Raw genomic sequence first — 20,618 nt, forward strand, 5'->3', positions numbered from 1 at the left:
GCTGCTATTAAAGGACAAAACACGTGTTTCCGAGCTATTAGGGAGGGGAAAAAGTTTTATAAATACAATGGTCTATTAGACATCGATGACCTAGAACTTTAGTAATATCATCTCAAGATGCACACAATAGAAATCTATGTACCAATATGTGCAGTATTATAGGCACTAACTGGTACGCGTGCCTCAGGACCCGTCTCGTTCACCTTGCAATGCCAAGTGCGAGTTCTTCACCCCAAGCTTGTATGTATGTGTGCTCACAATACTTTGGTAAACGTCTTAAGTGGCCTTATATTTATATAGGGAACAGCCCTTCCGTACATGAAAGTCGGTACATGCTTATAGGCTTTTGTGTAGCTGCCGACAGACCGACAGAATTCTCATTGGGTAGGTATCGGATGTAGTATGTAAATATAAATATGGGTTGGTAGAAGTATTTGCTTTGTAATTTGTACGTGTATACTCTGGCGCTTTCGTGAGGAAATTACTACCTGTGTACAGAGGCATATTTTTCATAGGTATTGGAGGTAACATTTCATAATATTTTAAGTGTTCAATCTATGCGAATGTAACTTTTTTAGAAAACGTATCTACTCGTAAATTGAATTTTGTGGTAAGGTGGCGATACATTTTGTTTTGGATTTACTGTCCTCCAACGGCCAACGGCATTTTGCCCCAAACTCATTTTATCCACGCAGTTTCAACAGCTTAGATAACCCAAAATAGACTTTTTAATGAACACTTGTTCCCATAATAAGTTGTTTTGTTCCGGTAGTTTGTGTGTAGTAGGTATGCGTAATGAAACCATGACCATTACGCTCATATTAAGATCCACCAGACCCTAAAATGTTGTATACTATTTAATGTTACAAACGTTGACTCTCAAGTTCACTGCCACTAGTGTTTTGTTTCGAAGGTTTACTACATAAGGTACATCTTACCAGGGTGCGTAACTGCGTAGCCGAATGGCACAAACGCTCACGAAACCTCACGAAACGAAACACTAGTAGATATCTATCTCTATCGCTCTTGCATATTGGCGCGACAGAGCCAGACTACCTTTCGCGGCGTTTCGTTTTCGTTTCGCGTCGGAGAAATGCCATTCGGCTACGGCACCTGAGCTCCTTCAGAGCGCAGATCAGAAGAACAGAGAAGCAAAAAGTTTCAGACGTTTTTTTTTAGATTAGATAAACGTAATTTAGAATAGATAAACGTAAACGCCACTGACATCGACAATGTGATTCATTATATGGATGAAGTAAACAGTAGGTACCCTGAAACAGTTAGTTACTTACTAATACCACTGACTAAAAAAATATTAATAATGCAATTATCCTTGCTAAAAGAACCAAAAGTTACATACATTTTCCGTGACGTACCTATACCTATACTATCGAGAAACGTACTTTTAAACATCAAAAACTTATCGGTGCTTATGGTAGAAGTTCTCTTCTTGAATTTTCCCTAGCGGTTTTCCTTACGGCACTGCTATGTTCAGGACATTATATTCCTTGTTGAAGTAAACCGCTTGTGAGGCATAAATAGCTCACACCTGCCGTGTAGGCATCACGTTTCCTATCATCTGCCACAAAGTAATTTAACGCCATGACGTTGTGCACCTTTGAAACAATGGTCTGACATAGCCTTCGGTCCAGGTGATTATATGGTGTTGGTTGAGAAGACGTGTCGGTGACTGTGTAATTAAGGAGACTAAGATGATAAATGAGAAAATAACCGGACTGAATGCGGTAGTTTTGTGACGATTTGTGATTTTATTTTCGGTAATATTTTAGTTAGTCATTAAATACATATCAGAATACAGCTTATAATTATTAATTACAAGCTTTTAAATTACATATGTTAATTCTACATTTGCCCGGGGCATCGTCCCTAGGACGGTTGCCGCGTTTCCTCGCTGTATGGCTAGGCTCAGCCGTTTGTGAAAGGAAATTGGCAGTGCGTAGGTCACCAGACACCCAGACAAGTTTGGTGGAAACCTCCTTAAAGTTAATATGAAGATGGTTAATTAACGTCATTAGTAAATAATTAATCAAAATAAACACTTCAACACGACTTTATTCTTTTTAGGAAAAATAGTAAGAAATAAAGATATAAAGGTGTTATGGTCCTCACTCCTATCCTATCCGATATCCCTCCTATCCGATACTCCTATCCCATGCTCATATCCATGCTGATGTAATGATGGAAAACATCTCTTGACTGGAGCATGCCATAACTGCAATAATAACCTAACCACAAAATTAAAATTAAAAAAAAACCCCCGACCGCGACATAGTAGACCGATTTTCATAAAGCATGGTTAAGAACACTCCCGAGTCTCCCGACTAACTCAGCTCTTAGACAAAAAAAAACAAAATCTAAATCGGTTCATCTGTTCGGGAGCTACGATGCCACAGACAGACACACACACAGACAGACAGACAAAAAGACAGACAGACATACATACAGACAGACGGACAGACGGACAGACGGACAGACGGACAGACAGACAGACAGACAGACAGACACGTCACACTTATAACACCCCGTCGTTTTTGCGTCGGGGGTTAAAAAAGGTGTCATGTGTTTCATTGCAGTTATGGTAGATATCATTAAAACCTAATCCAACAAAAAAGTATACCTATATTGCCTTTCAAGCCTCGCGAAACGAGTTCGCAACCAATGACACAATCATGAGACAACGCGCTGTGTGAACAAACATTAGACAAAGATAAATCGTTGTCGAAGACATTGTGTACTAAATATTATGAATGATAATGACTCATTAGTACAGTTCCAAAATAATTAGGTAGACTATTCAAATAGTATGTTTAGCATTGACCTGAAATGTTAGCACAACATTGCCTACCCAAATAGACATTCAGGTACTCTAACCCCCTTATTCATAAAGTTCACTAAAGTTATCAAGCCGATAAAGTTAAACTTTAGTGAACTTTATGAATAAGGGAGTCTGAACTCTGAATGTTGTATTAACATCCTATATGGGCATTTTCACAATTTGGGACCCAAGATTAACGTAAGTCGTAAACAAAAATTAACTTGCTGTCAGTTTTGTGACGACAATTTAGCACAAAATCTGTCTAAAAATCTTCTTTTTTCAAGTTCTTAATGTAGATTATCGCTTTAAGTTTATGTAATTAACACAAAAACAATATTATTATTTAAATTTCATGCTTAATTATCAGTTAATTTTTGTTAACGACTTACGCAAATTTTGGGTTACAATCACAATAGAAAGACGAATCCTGAAAAATAGTAATAGCTGTCTATTTACACCTAAGATTGAGGTAAAACTCGTTAAGGTCAACGTAAACAGTGAAAGTCCGAAAAACTATAAAGTAAATGATGGTAACTCGCCCAATCGTGAAAGCAATGTAATGATAGGCTATTAGGCACACTTTCAAGCTTAAGCTTTATTATTTTATTTGCAAGTTTCCGAAATATGAAGTAACATAGTGGCGCAGCGAATCATATTAGTAGATACCAGTCCATAACAGTAACGTTACGTTACAGAATATTTTTAGGGTCTTGACCTCCAGTCACGGACGATCAACACATACAAATTTTATTATTCATTAGTACATATAAGTACCTCAATGTTTATTAGAGTTCCAAAGTGAAGTTCCAAAATGCCCTTTATTACATGCAAACTATGGTTCGAAGAGTACCTTCCTTAGTACTTAAATAATATAGGTATATGTATAAAGACTGTAAAATAACATCGACGACAGTGGCGTAACCGCATATAGCACTCAGATCCTTTATATCGTAACAGACTTCACAACTGGTCGCTTCCACACAACCACATGTGGTTAAGTTTCCTTTCTGCCCAAGAAACTGTAACCTCCCCCAGACGCTACACTACACCACCATTACCGGCCGCAATGACGCTTGACTGCAATATCCGCACGCAGCTTGGGCAAGCAAACGACAGATTATTACCACTTACCACACGGTTATACTATATTTTGCGACATACATCATGGACATGTGATAACAACAGCGGTGTCGCAAAAGAACCATAAAAGTATTCAGAACAGAAAATATGAGTAAAAAATTGCAAGTGTCCGCTACTTCGCGTGACATTCTTGCCGCGTCGCGTCTAAAGTACCAAGTTGCTCAAATTAAACCCCCACATATAAGTAATCCGATACTTCCGTCGATTATTTCACCACTAAATTATCTGTCTGTAAGAAAGCGAATAGCACAAAAAGTGTAGGCATCGTCGGAAGTCATGAGAAGTAGGTGACACCACGCCGAAGAAAGCAGGTTGCTGTATTTTAATTAGCTATTGTTGACGCACTTAGTGACAGCATCACGCATCGCCTAATAACCGTCTAGATTTCTAGATGGATTAGATATAAAGTCTTATAACATTTGTCTGCACTATCTTTGATATCGCCTCCTTTGATTTTGAATATCAAGATTCAAGATACAATACTGAGGCTAATTTAGCAACGCCTGTCTTTTAAATATCTTACAAAGTTCAACGGGATTTTACATGCTGATAATTCAGATATAAGCTTTGGTCATGCACCATAATTTAAATTTTAAATTAATCAGAACATTCGATTGTAGGAACAATCGTTTTACAAGATGGCTTGTTCAGACCACCCAAGCAGCCTTTGTCACAGGATGAACAAATCTCTCAATCTCAATAGTCTCAATCAATGGCACTTGGCACTTCCCGTACTTATTGCGGCATGCATTGCAAGAAATCATTAGTATCTATACAATCAAGTGTATTGCTTGTATCATTATTAGGTATGTTAATTGGAAAAGTCGTTCAAACTTAATTCTTCGTGAATTAGGTAATTGTTTCGTGGTTATGTAGCTTTACAATATACTTGCAAACTTGCATCGATATACATAACCAGTTGGGTTAGCTGCTTGGCTAGGTTATTAAGCTAAAATTTGGCAACACAGTTGACTGGCTCATAACAGTCATAACTAATTTTGAAAGTCTAGGAAGGGAAAGGTCCAAATTAGTCTTCCGTCACCATGACTCTCAATGAGCCATGCACAGTTACAAACCATCATCACCCCAGATGCGTTGTATTTTTAACGTGCATAACAAACATAACATCCGGTCCCTTCCCAGGTATGATAATAAACAGTCATGTTTACTATTTGTTCTCTTCCTGTCGTGTCGGTACTTCTTCGTTATTTTATCAGATTCACGTCACGATATCTATAGGATGACTGGATTAAATGATTCATTCGGACGCTGAGTTAAATCCGAATGCAGTCAACGTCAATTCGTTTAAGCAGACGAAATTTTTAAAGCCATTCAACGTGAACGTGACTTTTTTTTTAGCAATTCCGGTGACTAACATGACCATCAATAACCAACAGTATTGTATTTTTAGGACTTCAGAGGCCCAATTCAAATCGGGAAAGTAATAGTTACCAATAATGATGTCTCGTTCAAGTTTTTATTTGAAAGGTGAAATGTCAGATTACATGGCGACTTATTACAAAATGTTTATGTAAGTACCTACTAAGTATGGATTCCAGAAAACTGAAGTAGGGTCGCAGACTGATGTCTTTCCAGAGAATACATGAATGGATGTGAACAGCTTGTTTGAATCTATCCATATCCAATACCCAGTGTCTATTAGTATACTTATGCAATGTTAAGAAATTGGATAGCATAAAGTTTCTCACTTTTGCGTAAAACTTTCTTTGATCTTTGCATAATACATACCGTGGACGATGTCCAAACGAAAACCGATCGCTAAGCCAATAGAAAGTTCTCCTCTCAGTCCGTGCTATCTTTGTGAGACTTTGAAATACTATTACGTAGTACAAGCCTCGTTTACATTACTTAACAGTGTGGCATTGAGTATTTCCAAGGTATGCATGTTCGCGGATAATTTTACGGGCGTGACTTTCTCGATCGATTTCTCTTGAACTCTAGCTGTGGTTGCCAAATGCAAACCTGTGGTTTCATTAGATCACCAATTCACCACTCCATCTGACTTGGCAGCATTTATTTATTAAAAGTTTGATTGGTCGAATGCACTAATATCGAAACTTTTCTTTCGCACGTAAATACATTATACATAAGCATTACGTATCTCAATTCATGTTGTTTCTCTATTCTCTCACATGGGATATTATTATGATAAAAACGTTTGTTTCAATATTGCCTGCATTAACATTCTCCATAGCATACATACAAGCATGTATCAAAACAGTCTTCAATAAGTAGCACAGTTTTAAATACTACACACATAATTTGGTATAATAAAACAAAAGAATGCCGACTTCGTATTTAGTTAGCGGTCATTTAATTACCTTTACGCAAGCAGGTAACTAAACCTGACAATGAACTTCAAAGGTTCGTTCACAAACAGACATTCAAGGGCCGGAGTAAATTTGATTCTCAGAAAGCTTTCGAGATAATAAGAAGCTAGCAGGTACAAGTTAAAAGCAAAATATAGGATGTAAAGATAAAGTCACGTTTCGAAAAGATTATACAACGGCCCTGACGAAAAAAGTCAAGCAACGCAGGTAGAGGGGTGGCAAAAAAGGCTTAAAAGAAACGAGAATGCCAGACAAAACTTTCAAGCAAATTAAGCGTGAGCGATACCAGTTTTCGCGAATTATACACTCTGAAAAGTCAACCTGTAATAATAGGCGGCCTGTTTCTGTATTAAAATAACGTTGTTGGCGACGACAGGCTGCCACATAAATTAAGGTATTGGGCTGTGGAGGGGATAAGTAAGGGTTCATAATGAATACATCATGTAATCATATGTTTAATTGACACGACAGATAGCCCTTTCTCTGTATGAAGTCATGAAGTATGACTTCATCCAAAATGCAGTTGATGTAGCTAGTAGTAGCAGCAAAATGCAGTAGCTTGCTGTTTTCTAATATTTGATACCACATCGAGTGTCTTACTTACCTAAACAAATCGTCGGTATTCTCGGAAAGGTATTTTCTTTTCCAGCAAGTGGACAGACATTTTTTTCTAATTTATCATGATTGATGATGATTCCATAAGGGACCGACGCGACGGAAACTCCTCAAGAATTTGCCGGAAAAGAAAAGGCCTTACTACCTGTATAGTATACTTAGCCAGTGACAATCAAAGCGTCATGTCCGGGAAGGATCTTCGCGTGCAAAGAGTGGAGACGGACCAAGACAAGTAATAAAACAAAGTGTGGAATGTCCTTGAAAATATGAAGTTAACATTGACACCTTCCTACTTTATTCCATCAAATTCTGTACACAGTATGCTTATAAGGATAATATATCCCAATTGGGTCACCTAGTTTCCAAGTGAAGTCAGAATTGAAGCCCAAACCATACCCAAACAAACCAAGATGCGGTAGATAAGCTATCGGTCGTGTTTTTATCTTCGTTGGGCCCTCGCCGGTACTGTTACCAAATACTTATGCGTAACGCGCACAATGTAACGGTAACGCAAGGACTTGGAATTGGAATTCGTGGGTAGAGTGGTTTTCGACGCTCAATATGTCGCTCGGAGACAAGAATTTCATTTAAATTCAGATTTTGCGAACATTTGATTGAGGTGGGCGTTTGTCAGCAAATAATATCGTCAAACTGCATTGAGTAGGTATTTTTAATTTTGTGAGTACCTAAGTAAACCACAGTATGGACTGTCCATTGTCCATATCCATGAACTGATTGACAAAATTTTGTAAGATATGGCACTTTTTATCATCATCATCATCATTTCACACAAAAAGAGTGTTTACCTATTTAGACTCTCATGATACTTAATAAAGTTTATTGTATACCGGTCACGGTTATGCTATAGTAAATGTAGGTAAGTGTACCTTACGTTATCTGTAAACGTATCGAAATTGGGGTAGATAGCCATTTTCAAAACAATGGTATAGTGTTACACAAGACTTTTAGATTTGCGATCATCTCGATTTTTCCATTGTTCTTTGGGTAAGTATCTAAAAACAAAGGTACCTGTATACAATAGTAATCCAATTACCATACCCCATATAGGCACCGCAATTTCGCATCTTGTATAATCAAATCAAAAGCATTTCTATAGTAATAGAACAAGGGATTGTTATTGATTTTAGTCACACGTACGAGGGTACGATCAGCTGCAAAAGTGCGATTCGACGCGTCGCTAGATAATGGACGCACTTACAAAGTAAATACAGAAGGCGAATTAATGAGATTCGGCTCGGCGAGTCTAGTGGACGCCAGCTATTGATGTCAAAGGCGTCGGATCAGACTCGTGAAGTGTCCAGCAATATCTAAAATCTTAACAATTCTCTACCTTGGTATTTGGTATGATTTAGGTTCATTAGACAGAAGTAATAAACGTGTACAAAACTTTTAAAGGTGGAACTGGCAGTACCAGTAATTTGATTTTGACGGGATGTTCATCGTCGTCCAAACCGTATCCGGCTATGGCGACTCCTTGTTAGTCCATGTGGTCTGAGGTTTGGTTTTGGTGGGCTCTTAAATGACTCGCAAAACCGAACTTGGTTTTAAACGTGCGATTACACGGAGCACAATATAGCTGGCCAGCTGTGTTATATGTGTAAGTGTAGGACGGCTTTGGTCTGGACTTCCGGGAATGGCGTTTAGCGTCAAGGTTTTCTAAACGCTGTGTCTCAAAAAGCCCAACACTTTTGTGAACCGTACGACGCCATTCCTGTCTTAGAGAAGCACGTTCCTCCCACTTATCTGTGGGTATATTTAGGTACCAAAAAAAAACAATATCTGGGATAAGAATGGTTTAAGAGCAACATCGTAAGTCCGCTCCACCTGTGGATACTGGATACCAGTACCTATGTTGAATGTTCCGTTATTTCAAAAAGGTTACCAACTCCTTTTGGCTAAAGGTTTCAAAAGTTCGGCAACGTGCATATAACACATTGCAGACATCGATAGCATACGGTGACCTCTTGCCATCAGTAGGGCCATGGGCTTGGTTTCCTCTACTGGATAAACTTGGTTGTAAGAAACCTATGAATTATGCTCGTAATTATCTGACTGGTGATCTGTAACAAATTTAATTTCATGGAAGCGTGGTCCAGTTTCAATAAAGGAAAGTAACCATTTTTAAGTAGACGTTAAATAAAATTAAGGTTGATAAGTACATTAAAAGTTATTAACCTTAATAATTTCAGCCGGATTTTATTTTATCGGTAGATTTGAATAACTGTCATGAAAATTAAAGTTTTGTTACCGATCACTTCATAAGCGATAGTTTTTTACCTTCACAGTTATGGCTGTAAAAATAAGTAAAAAAAATTCCGACAAAAAGCTGGTGGGTAGATATCAAGGAAATTATTTTAACAATGAAATTTTAACGGCTTTTTAGTGGTTTAGAAAAAATGACAATTAATTCTTACTTTATCTTCAAATAAAAAAATTGGGGATGCAGTACCTATTAACTGCACTGAGTCAAATACAATTTCAACCTTATTGTGGTAGACAGAGCATTCATACTGGTTAAGCATCGAAATGGTTAATTTTATATGATTTCGCTATATCCTCGTATTGCAATGCCAAATTAAACGGATGTTAAAACCGGTTTTCGTGCGCAACATATCCGTGTAAAAAAAAAATATTTTTAAAATTATAGGTGCCTGTGTTTGTCTTACCTGGATATTTGTTCGTTTCACTTCAATGTAAAGCCAGTTATCCGTCGAAAATGCTATTGCCATTAAAGCAGCAGCCACGATTGCTGTAATGGTCGCTATAGACAAAGTTACCGCTGAGCAAGGCATTTTAACAACCTTTGAAAGACAGTAATAAGGAAGAGCTAGAAGATATTCACAATCACAACACTTGTCTATCCGAAAGTTCACCTATGCAGCATTTTTGTAAACACTTTGCGTACGAAAATCACGACAGCGCACTCACGAATTAATAAAAACTCATATAAATTGCGGTCATCGCCTGCAGCGTACCGAGTTCGCGCGCGAGACTTCTTTCTTTGCCTACTTCACTTTGCCTTGCCTTGCCGCTCTCTTGCGGATGTGAAACTTTCGAAAGCGATGCGACTCCTCCAAGTGGCGGGAATGTAAATTAAAAACAGGTTTTAATGATACCAGCTCTAAATATAGTTTCTACCAAATAGTAGATTATTAGTTTTACCGCATTGGCAATACTTGCATCCCATAATTTTAAATATTTTTTAGTCCAGGGAGAATAGAGGTAAGGAGGAAAATCTGTCGAAGTAGAAAAGTAGCAAAAATGACCGGCTGAGGCCCTTTAATTGCAGCACAGAGAACCTCCTATAGAGTGGCAGTCTTGTATATTTGGTTCGCGATACGAGTCACCAGTGTTTGGGGTGCGAGGAGCGGGCGGGGAATGTGTTAAGCGCGCTGTGATTGGCCGTTTCAAGGACGGCGGGCAGTCGCGCCAGATGAAAAGGGACAGAAGTATGACTGTCCCTCTACTGACGCGTAAGTGGCCAATGTAAGTTGACCTATGCCGGCTCTGAATAAATTATAAATATGACTTATTTGTGGAATGTAATGCCGTCTGTTTTTAAATTTGAGCTTCTTGTTACCTTTCCACACCATTTCACACTACAGGTGGACATCTTTAAGGCATCAAAATACCCTTTTCCAATTTTTTTGTGCGAAAAACACGCGCTGCTTTCGGGTCTGTTACTTGGTCGATACTGATCGGGCACGGCGAGCGCCCGCGCTTATATCAGTGCAAATACTAGGAAGGCTGGCGACCGCGAGTCGTCTTGTAATAGATGTCTATAGGGGTTGGTCTGTGAATTGCAGTTACAAATCTCTCCGCTTGGAGCGCATGTCTCGCTCAATGATCAGCGACGTGACATGACATTAAACGTTCTTTTCTCTAGTCTAGTCTGATTTCGTCGGACTGAGCAAGTCAAGACGTAATCCCATGGTAGTGCGCTGGCTTCGTATGCAGATGTTCTCAGGGTCGATCCTGACAGCGATCTCTTTGTTTTTTGATTGTTTTTTTTATATTTTAATTTTCTTTTTGTGTATTTTAATTGTGTTTAGTTATTGTTTTATTTATACAAATATGTCAACTTAAGCCCTTTTACATTGTTTACCCCATCTTAGGTAATATTGTAAGCCTTCGAATGAAATTTCGAAAAGTTGTAACAAAAAAAATATTTTTGGATATTAAAAAAATAAAATAATTCAGGAAAAAATATTAGTAGAAAAAATAAAAAAGCTCTCATCAGGATTTGAACCCGGGACCTCTTGTTCCGAAGGCGGGGTCACTACCGAGAAGGCTAAGAGATTGTCAAACCCTTATGTACCTGCGATTGCAGCGCCACCTATCTTTTCTCTTATAATTATGTGCACTTCTGATACTTAAAGCTTTCGCTCCTTACCTCTAATCTCCATAAAGTAGTCAAGTGACCTTGGTACACTTACGTCGAATCGAGTCTTCCGTCCTCCGTCCGTACATTTACTGTGAACGTTGAACGGTGAATTTGATTCGACGCGTCTCCAATGGACGCAGTTTCATAATAAATGCAGATGGTGAATTATTGATATTCGTCTCGCAGAGCCTAGTGGATGCCAACCTTCAAACAAAACTGTCACATCTTCAACTTATACTTAAATACTTAAACATGATAATGTTTTAACGGAATATTTTTAGTTCCGTTCAGTACAATTTTATGTCGCACTTCAATAAGACTTCAAAACGTCTCATACAATTTAATTTGTTTAAGTAGTCGTGTAAATACTCCTACCTAAGCCACCACCATTTAGTAGATGGGCATCGCTATTATAAGTTTGTATATGTAAAGATTTCTATGTACGGGTTTTTTAAGGAGGTAGCCCAAATGAGATAGTGGTTAATTGAACCACCGTGACTAGAATTTTAGTTATAGAAATCGTTTTTAATACAATACCTACTCTACGTTCATTGCCCGAAATAACAATGACACTTTTCTACACCATAAAAAAAATTACCAATTCGCTAATTTTAAGACTGGCAATAGTAGAACCAATGTACCACTAGCAACACTACAAATGTCACTAGTGACTACTGTCATTTTGACGTAACACGCCTGACCTGACGCTTTCCAGAATCAGCACAAAAACAAACGCGAGATCCTAATAAAACAGACCACATACTCATAGTTCTTTATCAATAACAATCAATATGTCGGTGGATTTCAATAGTACTAAATACGATGACGTTTTATCATCTATCTTAGTAAACGAACAGTCAATTCTAGGATTCTTATCGGCAATATTCAACTTCCTTGCTAGACGGTAACATACACTTATCTTGTTTAGTTTTTAACATAGAACTTGTGAAACTTAATAAGTCTGTTTTATTCCAGTACCGACTTTTATCATGTTCCCGACGGCCCCTACGAGAACATGGGCTTTCCTCCTGGAGTGGCAGAAGAGCTAGTAATAAAGGTTTTAAGAACATGCGATCCTAAAAACTGGAAGGGCACAAACGGTGCCCGGAAGCCTGACAACTTTAACAACGAGATCATGTGCTCCACGGTAGCTCAAGAAGTTGAGGTAGTAGCTGAGAATGGAGATGAAAATGAACCTATAGAAAATTATCCTAGTGGATCTGAAGTTGCTCAGACTACAGAACCGGAGAAGATTGTAGAAGCGTCATCTAGCGGTGATACAAAAACGGAGTACACACCACCAGTGATCCCTGTGCAAAAGAATAGTGAATCGTATAATGGTGCAGTGAGAGATAAATATTCCTGGTCGCAAACAATCACAGAAATAGGTAAATGTAACTTTTGTGATTTTGCCTCCATTCAAAAATGTTCTAATCCTTTTGTGTGTTGTAATCCACTGTGTTTCATGGGAACATTATTGTGCCCAATTTGATCTATAAATTACTAGCTTTTGCCCGCAGCTTCGCTCACATTAAATTCGGAAATTGCGGAATTCTTCATACAAACTTCCACCCTCCATTTTAGGGAAGTGGGGGGTTAGAAAGAGACAGAAAGTAGCCTATGTCACTCTCCATCCCTTCAACTATCTCCACTTAAAAAATCACAGATACACACACTTTCTTATTTATAATATTAGTATGGATAGTGCAGTATCTTTTAAAAACTTAAGTACAGTATAAAGTATACTTTATTTTCAGATGTGACTGTACCACTGCCTCCAGACATAAAGTCATCAAAGGACTTGAAAGTGACAATCAACCCAAATGACCTACATGTTGCATACCGAAACAGCGGCACAATAATCAAGGACATGCTGCAATACAAGATCAAAGCTAGCGATAGTGTGTGGACCATCAGTGGGGGAAAATTATTGATTCATTTAGGTAATTTTTAAATTAATATTTCATTACAAAATATTCTTACTAAATTGTAGACATGTTTCCTATATCAATTGCGTATTAAATATACCAATATGATGGATTTTCTATTTAATTCGTAATTCTAATCCTTAAAAACCTACTGTTACATAAAAAGTCATGACTAATGCAATTGTAAAAACTGTGGACTTGGAGTACTATTTATTTATTCTGTGATCCCAATTTTGACCTTATAATTACCATACAGTTTATTGTAGTCAGTAATCTATTACAAAAACACAATGCATCAATGAATAATATGAGGCAACCTGACGGTGTTTACTAATATATGAAATTCATTAGCTTTTTTGCATTACAGTAGATATACTATAGAGATAACTGTCAAAAATTCCTAAATTATCTAAACATCTATAATTTCAGAGAAGGTACAGGAACGATGGTGGACAAAACTAGTCAACAGTGAAGAAGAAATAGACTTGGACAAAATTGATTGTTCAAGGCCTTTGAACGAATTGCCTGAAGACCATATTGCAAAGGTACTTTAATTATTTTTACTTTATTACCCTTTGTTTTTTATAAGTCCACATTTTTATGATAAATAATATCTGATTGTAGGTAAGAGAGCTGCAGTGGAATCAAGAGCAGAAACTCAAGGGATTGCCAACAAGTAATGAGATTAAAAATATAGAAATTCTCAAGAGAGCTTGGAACGCCGAAGGCTCCCCATTCAAAGGAAAAGAATTTGACCCCAGTGTTCTACAGCCTCATTAGTGAATTAAACACAAGGTTTTGTGTAATCTGTTATATTATAATCGTTTTATTTACATACATAATAATGTCTGATAGACCATATAGAAATTTTGTTGTTGACTGGTTTCATTTGAAAATATGTCTCAGAATCCGCTAAGAACAATCTTTCCAATCGATTTTTTCTTTTCTATCAGTCTATGTGCCTCTTTTAGATTTTCAGCATTTATAGGTGACATGGTCTTAGTCAGTGTTGAATTCAATTTACCTGTTTCAAGCATCTTGCTTATATCCTCCAGTATTTCTCGATATCTATATTTATCTTCAGTATCATATTTAATTCTAGTTGCCATCATCTCAGCGACTAGCATAAGGCTTTTTTTCTTTAAGTGGTTTTATGTCAACTAAACCACTGCTGTCGCAAAGGAAGCAAATTCTACCTTGCGGCTTAGCAACCGCCATCAAAGTGTCCCAATAGGGATGAGGATTGTAGTTCACCAATATAAAATCTACCCCGTTGTTATGTCCTTGTGCTTTCAATTGGGGAAGTAAATCTTTAGTGTGATTCAGAACAATATCTGCGCCATTTTGAAGGCTGAAATATTCAGTTTCTGCTCGGGCAGCGGTGCCTATGACCTTTAGCCCAAGGTTCTTAGCTAACTGAGACGCCACAGAGCAGACTCCTCCACCGCTGTTGATTATCAATAGAGTTTTCCCTTTATCCTTTTCAGAGATCATCAACCGATCATATAAAGATTCGTAAGCGGTGACACCAGTCCACGGCATGGCAGCCGCTCCTTCAAATGATATGTTCTTCGGTTTTAATCCGACCATCATTTCATCGATCGCAACATACTGAGCGTTAGGTCCGTTCCTTCGCAAATCAGCTATGAAGAACACTTCATCGCCAACGTTAAGAAACTTACATTCTTCGCCTTTAGCAACGATGATGCCAGCGCCATCTGAGCCCAAAACCCGAGGGAGCTCAAACGTGGGAGGCACTTGTTTGGCTCTCTGCTTCGTATCAATGCCATTGACAGATATTGCTTTCACTTCCACTAGAACGTCTTTACATCTCAAAATCGGAAGAGGTAGCTCCAAATTCAAAAGGCTGTCTGCATCTACAATCGGTAAGTTTGTGTAAAGACCAACTGCTTTCATGGACTTAGGCAGGGGTTTAGACGCCAACATGCCAAAAATATGTCTACACGTCGTTTGGAATGTTTGTTTGTAAAGATGTCCTTACAAACCAACTCGACTGTACATTATTTATAGCTCCTGATAAGTACCTATACCTACTTAAATAATTAACTGTGCCAACAAGATATCACCTAGTTACTATTTTAAATATGTGTACGCAGGGCCGGATTAAGGGTAGAGCGAGTGGAGCGGCCGCTCTAGGCGCCACATGGCAAGGGGGCGCCAAAATCGAGAATATGGAAAAATCCATACAAAAAAATTATACGTCGCGCGGGCGCGCACATATGACAAAATGGCGAGAGGAGTCGGGAATGAATCCGCTATCGAAAAATCTAGATTTGTATTTCAGATTAAGTGGAAAGTTGAACCACGTTGCCAACATATACCAACATTCATAAGGGTGCTGTTGCTAGGGCGCTGTAAAAGGAGGATTCTAGCCCTTGACGAACCACATTGTTGTGCGGCGAACGACAAAGTCACGTCGCTATCCAAATGCAAAAATATGAGTCTACCCGACAGTCCAAAGCGGAGTTCCTCATAAAGCCAAAGGCGCAAAACGTTTCAGAAAGGCGCAATTTTGTGAGTCCCAGCAGATGGTGAGCGAATTTCAAAGCACTAAGATTACTTAGTGACAAAATAACGAAATGGATATCCCGACGATCGAGCCCGCAGTAAATCTCTTAATTAACTCTTAGTATTATAAGAATAATAGTGATGGGGAAACATAAGGCCTAAAAGTCGGGAACATAGGCGCCCTGTGAAGTCAAAATACCCCAAAATATGTCAAAGACAGCAGCTCTGCAGAACATAAAAGCTTGAAAGTTCGCGGATTCCCCGCTGGCGGGTTGAGTCTTCATAAATCGAGTAAAAAAAATCGCGCTCGCTTCGCTCGCACTTACTATTTATATGTTCTCTTTTAATTACTTAGGAAAAAATCCGAATGTTCTTTCCTGACTTAGCCATGCTCCAGCCAGTGCTCCTTTTTGTTAGTTATTTTATGTATTTACATGATATCCACGTTCAGCCACACGTGGCTATGCTAGGGTGCAACTACGAAAGTTCAACCATTTGTCCCTTTCGTACTCTGTATCTGTATGATGAAATCCATAAATTCTGTATTACGTCAATCTTCAGATTACGGCATTAGTATGAAAAAAATTTCGCGACTTATTTTCCTACGTAAAATCGCTGTCAATAGAAATTGTCAACAATGTAAACAAACCATTGTATAAAATATCAATATTTTAGCACAATTTTATTATTTTAAAGGTTGTGGATCATAATGTGATACGAATTGATTAAATAATACATGGATTTAGCCAATATCTGATGAGTTAGAATGGGAGTTAAAGACATTTTGACTACAAGGTTTGTTTACATTGTTCACAAGTTCTATTGACGGCGACTTTAGTAAAACCTTACCAAGGGGCGCCGAAACTCAAACTCGCTCTACCCTGATCGAGTGCACGGGCCGGCGCTGTGTGTACGGTCACGGAACTCACGGACTTTAATTGTTGATGCACTTCTAGCTCATTTTATACTGGATATTTCTTAGTTAAGCTATGATGTGTCTAGTATAAAATGAGCTAGAAGTGGATCAACAATTTAAGGCCGTGACTGTACTTAACGACTTAGGTACGAGTCCAATACAATAAAGGCATTAACGCATTACCTGACGGTGAACGCATGTATTCGTCGGTAGCAGTGAAGGAAGGAACTTAAGGTACTATATCTTCATTATTTAGAACCTTGTCATATTGCATCATCTTGTTCTACCTCGGAATCATTATTGCATTATTTATTTATGTCATATAAATATATAAGCATAGCATGTAGGTATCTACAGATACTAGTGTCTAGCGAAGGTGGGTATCAAACCATGATGAACACATTTAGGCTACTACTAAAAACTAGGTATGTAGTAAGTAAAGTTTATACTGTATTGACTAGCTGTATGATACCTTAATATTTGATCAATTGAGAAAAAGTAATAGTAATAGGTAAATTAATAAGTAACAAAATAACAACTGAATTGGTACTTTATTTTACAAGAACACAGATATATTAAAATAAGTTTAAAATCCACTGAGGACAATCTTCCCAATGACTTTCTTCTCTTCTAAAAGCCTATGGGCCTCCTTAAGATTTTCAGCATTAATTGGTGACATAGTCTTTGTCAATGTTGATTTTAAAATACCAGCCTCGAACATTCTAGTTACATCCTCAAAGATTTCATGATATCTAATCTTGTCCTCAGTTTCATACTTAATTTTGGTGGCCATCATTTCAGAGACAAGAGTAAGACTTTTATCTTTAAGTTGTCTTATATCAACCAAACCACTGCTGTCCACTATGAGGCAAATCTTGCCCTGGGCCTTAGCGGCTGAAATTATTGTGTCCCAATAAGGATAAGGGTCATAATTAACCAATATATATTCAACTCCATTTTTATATCCATGTGCTTCTAATTGAGGCAATAAATCTTTAGTATGATTTAGAACAATATCCGCTCCATGTTGAAGACTGAAAGCTTCCGTCTCTGTCCGGGACGCTGTCCCAATCACCTTCAGTCCGAGGTTCTTAGCTAACTGAGATGCCACAGAACCTACACCACCAGCGCTATTAATAATTAACAGAGTTTTCCCTTTATCCTTTTCTGAGAGGAGCAGCCGATCATACAAAGACTCATAAGCTGTGACAGTAGTTAAAGGCATTGCAGCAGCTTGTTAAACTAGGTTAAAACTAGGTATGTAGTAAGTAAAGTTTATACTGTATTGACTAGCTGTATGATACCTTAATATTTGATCAATTGAGAAAAAGTAATAGTAATAGGTAAATTAATAAGTAACAAAATAACAACTGAATTGGTACTTTATTTTACAAGAACACAGATATATTAAAATAAGTTTAAAATCCACTGAGGACAATCTTCCCAATGACTTTCTTCTCTTCTAAAAGCCTATGGGCCTCCTTAAGATTTTCAGCATTAATTGGTGACATAGTCTTTGTCAATGTTGATTTTAAAATACCAGCCTCGAACATTCTAGTTACATCCTCAAAGATTTCATGATATCTAATCTTGTCCTCAGTTTCATACTTAATTTTGGTGGCCATCATTTCAGAGACAAGAGTAAGACTTTTATCTTTAAGTTGTCTTATATCAACCAAACCACTGCTGTCCACTATGAGGCAAATCTTGCCCTGGGCCTTAGCGGCTGAAATTATTGTGTCCCAATAAGGATAAGGGTCATAATTAACCAATATATATTCAACTCCATTTTTATATCCATGTGCTTCTAATTGAGGCAATAAATCTTTAGTATGATTTAGAACAATATCCGCTCCATGTTGAAGACTGAAAGCTTCCGTCTCTGTCCGGGACGCTGTCCCAATCACCTTCAGTCCGAGGTTCTTAGCTAACTGAGATGCCACAGAACCTACACCACCAGCGCTATTAATAATTAACAGAGTTTTCCCTTTATCCTTTTCTGAGAGGAGCAGCCGATCATACAAAGACTCATAAGCTGTGACAGTAGTTAAAGGCATTGCAGCAGCTTGTTCAAATGTTAAATTTTTTGGTTTAACTCCTACCATTACTTCATCTATGGCAACATATTGAGCATTTGATCCATTTTTTCTCAAGTCCGCTGTGAAAAAGACTTCATCGCCAACATTGAAATATTTAGATTTCTCACCTTTAGCTGCAATTACACCTGCACCATCCCAGCCCAAGATACGAGGAAATTCTTGTGTAGGAGGAACTGGCTTAGGTGCCCGCTGTTTTGTATCTATAGGGTTAACAGCTGTTGCTTTAACTTCCACCAACACATCAGTACTTCTTACTTTTGGAATGGGAACCTCCAAATTCAAGAGGCTCTCAGTTTCTGCAATTGGCAGGTACTTATAAAGCCCAACGGCTTTCATGGTCTTCGGCAGAACTTTATCCATGATGCTGTCTTGAACACTTTTACTTTCTTGAACACTATACGCGCTCGGGTATCTGCCGGTAAGAGCGGTTAACAGTAACAAAACACAAAACATTGCTAACTAGACTATTTACCTATAGACGGCAAAACTGCAAGTCATTTACATACATTAAACATTACATAATATAGTTACTGATAGTAAACACGTACTTCAGATAATTTGAGTTATGAAAAGATATCAAACTACTTACCTATTTTTGTCCAAATCAAAACTAATTTTATGTGAACACATATACTTACTTTTTTTAACTTGCGTTGCGGTCCACTTGTTCGCTAATACCTACAGTATTCTATTTTTATATCTATTTTCATTTATTGAATTGTGACAATCGCGAGATTAATAATATGACGATGCGAGTTATATATTTGATGAGATAAGAAACTGAAAACTGACAACCAACTGAACCAGCCAACTCCGTGAACTACCTACGACCTACGATAAGTTTTGACAGCTTTGACATTGAATGACAATCGGTCGGAAGTCAAATTAAAATCTTTTTCACCACACCAACTGGTAAAGGCTTACTTTGCTATTCGAAAACAGATAGCAAAACTGCATTTTATCCACAAGAGTGCAAGGTAATTTCATACAAATTTTAACTTGATGTCTTTAGCTGGCTGGTATAATTTACGTGTAATTAATGATTTGAACCATAAATATTGATTAGATTGATAGATTTGATCATGAACCTACAATTCTATGGACGGATAAAGCTAGGAACACACTACGCGGACGTCCGTCGTGAATCGACCGCGGACGGGAATCTGGACAATGGAAATACACATAACCGTGCAAACTATCGGTCGACGGACGCGGACGTGGCCTTGAGCGCATGGACGTCCGATCGAAATCTGGCTCGCTGGATGTTTTGTTCCGTGCACACTGATCGGTCGCGGTCGCGGTCGATTTACGACGGACGTCCGCGTAGTATGTTCCTAGCTTTACTCCGAAGAAAAACCTGTGATTCCATCATCCACATTGATAGCTTTGTCTATGACCTCATCCACTAATCTCCCGTCAGTCGGATCGAGGCGCCAGTGGCGAAAACATCTCCAGAAAAATAAGAAAATATGCCTACATGCGTTGTCAAATTGTGTAAAAATGACAACAATCGAAAGAAAAAAAAATACGGAGCAACTTTTCATGCGTAAATTAATACTTTATCACGTTATTATGCGTAAAATCACAATATTAATTAATGTTCATAATCGTAAACCAACAAACTGCAAAACAAGAGTGTGACCAGTATTTTTTTTAAATAGTGTTTGCACACGGCGTACTGAGTGATTATTATTTGTTAAAAACAAGATATTTCTAAGTTTCAAGTAAAATAATTAATTTTTGATAAATTAAGTGAAGAGTTGATTTTATTTTGACCTGAATTATAATTATTTTGATTT

At 37.8% G+C, this 20,618-nt stretch overlaps 5 protein-coding genes across 6 annotated transcripts in view; 1 reads left to right on the forward strand and 4 right to left on the reverse strand.

Moving 5' to 3' along the window:
- The window catches only part of LOC125233221, a 59,201-nt gene extending 49,184 nt beyond the window's left edge, over positions 1-10,017 (reverse strand). Inside the window, exon 1 of one of the 2 annotated variants that reach the window (XM_048139137.1) lies at positions 9,630-10,017. In XM_048139137.1, coding sequence (XP_047995094.1) covers positions 9,630-9,755 — 126 coding nt within the window. In that variant the 5' untranslated portion in view covers positions 9,756-10,017. The remainder of the gene's footprint in view (positions 1-9,629) is intronic. The other variant, XM_048139136.1, reaches the window with a different exon arrangement.
- Positions 10,018-12,033: 2,016 nt separating this feature from the next.
- LOC125233326 (nudC domain-containing protein 3) lies at positions 12,034-14,088 on the forward strand. The gene is made up of 5 exons (XM_048139297.1): positions 12,034-12,251; positions 12,323-12,735; positions 13,105-13,290; positions 13,705-13,820; positions 13,900-14,088. Exons 1-5 carry the CDS (start codon positions 12,139-12,141, stop codon positions 14,053-14,055), a joined length of 984 nt encoding a protein of 327 aa, XP_047995254.1. The 5' UTR covers positions 12,034-12,138; the 3' UTR covers positions 14,056-14,088.
- A 164-nt stretch (positions 14,089-14,252) lies between these two features.
- LOC125233327 (zinc-type alcohol dehydrogenase-like protein SE_1777) lies at positions 14,253-15,205 on the reverse strand. The gene has a single exon (XM_048139298.1). It carries the CDS (start codon positions 15,190-15,192, stop codon positions 14,389-14,391), a length of 804 nt encoding a protein of 267 aa, XP_047995255.1. The 5' UTR covers positions 15,193-15,205; the 3' UTR covers positions 14,253-14,388.
- A 2,049-nt stretch (positions 15,206-17,254) lies between these two features.
- LOC125233545 (zinc-type alcohol dehydrogenase-like protein SERP1785) lies at positions 17,255-17,957 on the reverse strand (the record flags this gene model as incomplete). Its single annotated transcript, XM_048139601.1, has 1 exon — positions 17,255-17,957. A coding segment is annotated over one exon (651 nt), but the record flags the coding sequence as incomplete, so codon positions are not given.
- Positions 17,958-18,086: 129 nt separating this feature from the next.
- Positions 18,087-19,853, reverse strand: LOC125233259 (zinc-type alcohol dehydrogenase-like protein SE_1777). The gene is made up of 2 exons (XM_048139198.1): positions 19,458-19,853; positions 18,087-19,231 (listed from the first exon to the last, which is right to left on the reverse strand). The coding sequence occupies exon 2, from the start codon at positions 19,177-19,179 to the stop codon at positions 18,139-18,141; it is 1,041 nt and encodes a 346-aa protein (XP_047995155.1). The 5' UTR covers positions 19,180-19,231; positions 19,458-19,853; the 3' UTR covers positions 18,087-18,138.
- Between the last annotated feature and the right edge of the window lie 765 nt (positions 19,854-20,618).

Source organism: Leguminivora glycinivorella, chromosome 14 (assembly GCF_023078275.1).
Source record: "Leguminivora glycinivorella isolate SPB_JAAS2020 chromosome 14, LegGlyc_1.1, whole genome shotgun sequence".
In the NCBI taxonomy this organism is placed as follows: Eukaryota; Metazoa; Arthropoda; class Insecta; order Lepidoptera; family Tortricidae; genus Leguminivora; species Leguminivora glycinivorella.